The sequence below is a fragment of the Rhagoletis zephyria genome, unplaced genomic scaffold (genome assembly GCF_001687245.7).
Source record: "Rhagoletis zephyria isolate East Lansing unplaced genomic scaffold, Rhagoletis_zephyria_1.1 Rzeph_scaffold_36881, whole genome shotgun sequence".
Taxonomy (NCBI): Eukaryota; Metazoa; Arthropoda; class Insecta; order Diptera; family Tephritidae; genus Rhagoletis; species Rhagoletis zephyria.
The window spans coordinates 1-3220 of NW_016193936.1; the positions used below are offsets into that span (position 1 = coordinate 1).

At 35.1% G+C, this 3220-nt stretch overlaps 1 protein-coding gene across 1 annotated transcript; it reads right to left on the bottom strand.

Annotated features, from left to right (window-relative positions):
* Positions 1–1880: 1880 nt before the first annotated feature.
* Positions 1881–2385, bottom strand: LOC108354534 (T-box transcription factor TBX6-like; the record flags this gene model as incomplete). Its single annotated transcript, XM_017605714.1, has 2 exons — positions 2132–2385; positions 1881–2037 (listed from the first exon to the last, which is right to left on the bottom strand). Coding segments are annotated over exons 1-2 (248 nt in total), but the record flags the coding sequence as incomplete, so codon positions are not given.
* Between the last annotated feature and the right edge of the window lie 835 nt (positions 2386–3220).

Here is a 3220-nt window from a genome sequence, read left to right on the forward strand (position 1 = left end):
AACGCTTCGAAAAACGTTTGTGAAATCTTTGTGCCGTTTTGGTAACTACGTATGTATGTATGTATGTATATATATACAAATATGCCCAGATTTAAGTACTCTTAAATTCCTTTTCTTACAGGCTTACGAGATCACCCCCCGCTGCGACCATTACGCGCTTCGATCATCTGAGACGTAAATTCGTTAATGCAACGAGAGCCAGGACACTTGAACAATCGAGCATTTGCCGCCGGAGCATTTATGAATGTATGTATGTACGTACGTGTGTATGCGTGAGGCTGAAATTTGTTTGAACATTTGAGATTTAGTTCGAAAACTGCAAAACAGTTTATAAGCTTCAATGATGTATACATATACATACATACATATGTATATATAGGTACGTACATATGTATGCACATACGTTTTTAGTAGGCATAAGAAACTTGGCAGTGTCAAAACTTTTAACGGTAAAGTTAAGTAAGTAAGTTGTTACCGTGGCGCGTGTAAATATACACTTTCATAAAACTTTTGGGTAATGGACCAATCACATAATCAACTTCACTTTTTGGAAACGTTCCACCTGCATCAGTTCAGTGATACATTTAAGACTTCGGGGAATCGATTAGTCGTACTTTATAAGCAGTTTTAGAGGAATATACACTAGTGGTCAGCTGATTAGTCAAGGGACATTACGACTAGTTTTGGCTATTTTACAACGCTTTTATCAACCCGCAATGTTGTGTGTCCAGACACCATTCATTGCTATAAAACCTTTCCTTTGCAAAGATCTTATAAAAAAGTCTAGCGCATACGGCGACATCTATCTCTCAACCGACGAGGTTACGTACGCTACAGCGGAAATGGACGACACGCCATTTCTTTAAATGAAATTAATTGGCGCTCGTATGTATGTATATGCATGTGTGTACACCAATCTATTAATATCGTTGAATTATTTTAATATCTATTGCAAAATATTATACAGACAAGACTAAAAAGTAGAAGATAAATAATCTAAAAAAAAAAAAACTTTTTAATATACAATGCTTTTATAAATGAACTAAAAAGTAAAAAATAATATTCCTCAGTCTCATAGAATTTGTTTTGATAATTTTTGATTTTGAAATTTTAGCAAAAGTTATTATAAATCATTTATGAGATTGAAAATGAAAAGCGTGGGACGCATGCAATACAAAGCTTTAGATTTAATTGACAATAGTCAAACTACTTAACATACACCTAAAATTTCTACAGAGAAAGTACAAATTTGAGATCGATTTTAAGCGGTCGTTATGTTATATATTACCCTTCATATTAATTCAGGTCTATTACAGGCGCCCCACGCTTTTCATTTTCAATCTCATAAATGGTTTATAATAACTTTTGCTAAAATTCCAAAATCAAAAGTTATCAAAACAAATTCTATGAGACTGAGAAATATTATTTTTTACTTTTTAGTCCATTTATAAAAGCGTTGTATATTAAAAAGTTTTTTTTATATATATTATTTATTTCTTTTGTTTATTTAATGTTTATATTTTTTTTTTTTAAAGTTTAGCACTTTATTTAACCAGCGCCAAATAAATCCACATTCAAACTTCGTACAAAAGTTCCGAAAACTCATCAAACTTTAACATTTGCACCCAAAAATTTTAAACTTTAGAGTTTTTAAAAAAGTTGCAGGTTGTAGCTCTGCTTGTGCGTGGAACAACTCAGACGAACTGAGTTTTTCTTTTAATTATTCAAAACTTTACATGCTTTCCCAGGCAATTAATCATTTAGTACATTAATCGAGTAAAAAAATTTTAATGATACTCCTCATATACATAAGTACATACATACTTTATGTTTATGTTTCTAAGCCAAACGAATCGTTAAAAAACATAAAATTTACTTACCTTCCAGTTTTTGTTATAATCATTTCGGTGCCAATTTTGTGGAACTGTTGCCAAAGTTCGTTGTTTTCCAATTTCGCCTCAACGCCCGGCAATGTGGGTCGCTGTGGCACAATTATGGGATGTTGCAAATGGAATGGCATCATGGCTGGGAACGGATCTGCAAAAGCATTACAAATCCATAGTTAGATATCTGCGACTCCGCAGCGATACATGCCGACGGTAAATACATATTGGCCGTCAAAAAGACTTACCAGGTATGCGCTGCATAATCTGCTGCCGATACAATTCATGTGCGATCTGCTGCTGCATTCGCAGATCGACCAGTTCATTCATTGTTAGCATTTTTATGGTTGTATTTTTTGTATATATTTATTGGTAAAAACACAATGTTTTAAATAAGCCAATTGCTTTTGCTTTTTTTTTATTGTCTTTAAACACACACAGGTTTTGTGCAAAAGTTTTCTAAGGAATGCAATAACTGTACGCGCACCTCGTTCTTACTACGTCCGCGCTCACTTCTTAACTGACTTCACTTTATGGTTAGTGCACCTTTATCCACTCTAATTTTCTCATTCGATGTTTGATACTTATGTTTGATTATTTGTGTATGCACACTTCACTTACAAAATCCACTTTCCTACTGAACCTCAACCGAAGCTTGAAACCTGTTTTTGTAGGCACTGTAAATCTCACTTTACTGATTTGTACTTCTCGTCTCTCTTTATTTTTGGCTTTCTCTCGCATTATCGTACTCTCTGGATGTGCCACAATATCTGATTGGTCTACGACTGCGAGCGGAATATCACTAGTTGAATTTTTTCTTTTTCTTCTTCCGCGATCTCCATTTTGGAAAATAAGACACGTAACTAATTGCCTCATTATTTGCTCTATTGACTTACAACACCAAAAATGTGTGGTAAGATATCGCAATGCGCTCTCGTGCTTGTTGACTCCTCCTCCACTATTGCACGCAACGGTGGCAAGTGTTGCCTTCACAAGTTGTTGTTGGAGACGTCTTTACATTTGTAAAATATTGGAATACAAGAATGATAGAATTAGATCCAATCAAAGTGAGATTTTCATTAACGCATTGACTGCGCAATTAGGGAATGCCTAGGTGCCGTTTTCCATTTGTAGACCTATTGCTACATCTACATCTACAGCTGCATTTTCCGCCGAAGTCTCCTAAAGGCAATGACGCTACTTATAAAACCATGAAAAAAAGAAAATATAAATGGGGCAGCTGCCCACCCCTAGACTCAAGAATGTCAACATTTGGCCGAGCCAAAACAGCACGCCAGTCGTTTCTCTTCTGTGTCAACTGACGCCAATTGGAAACG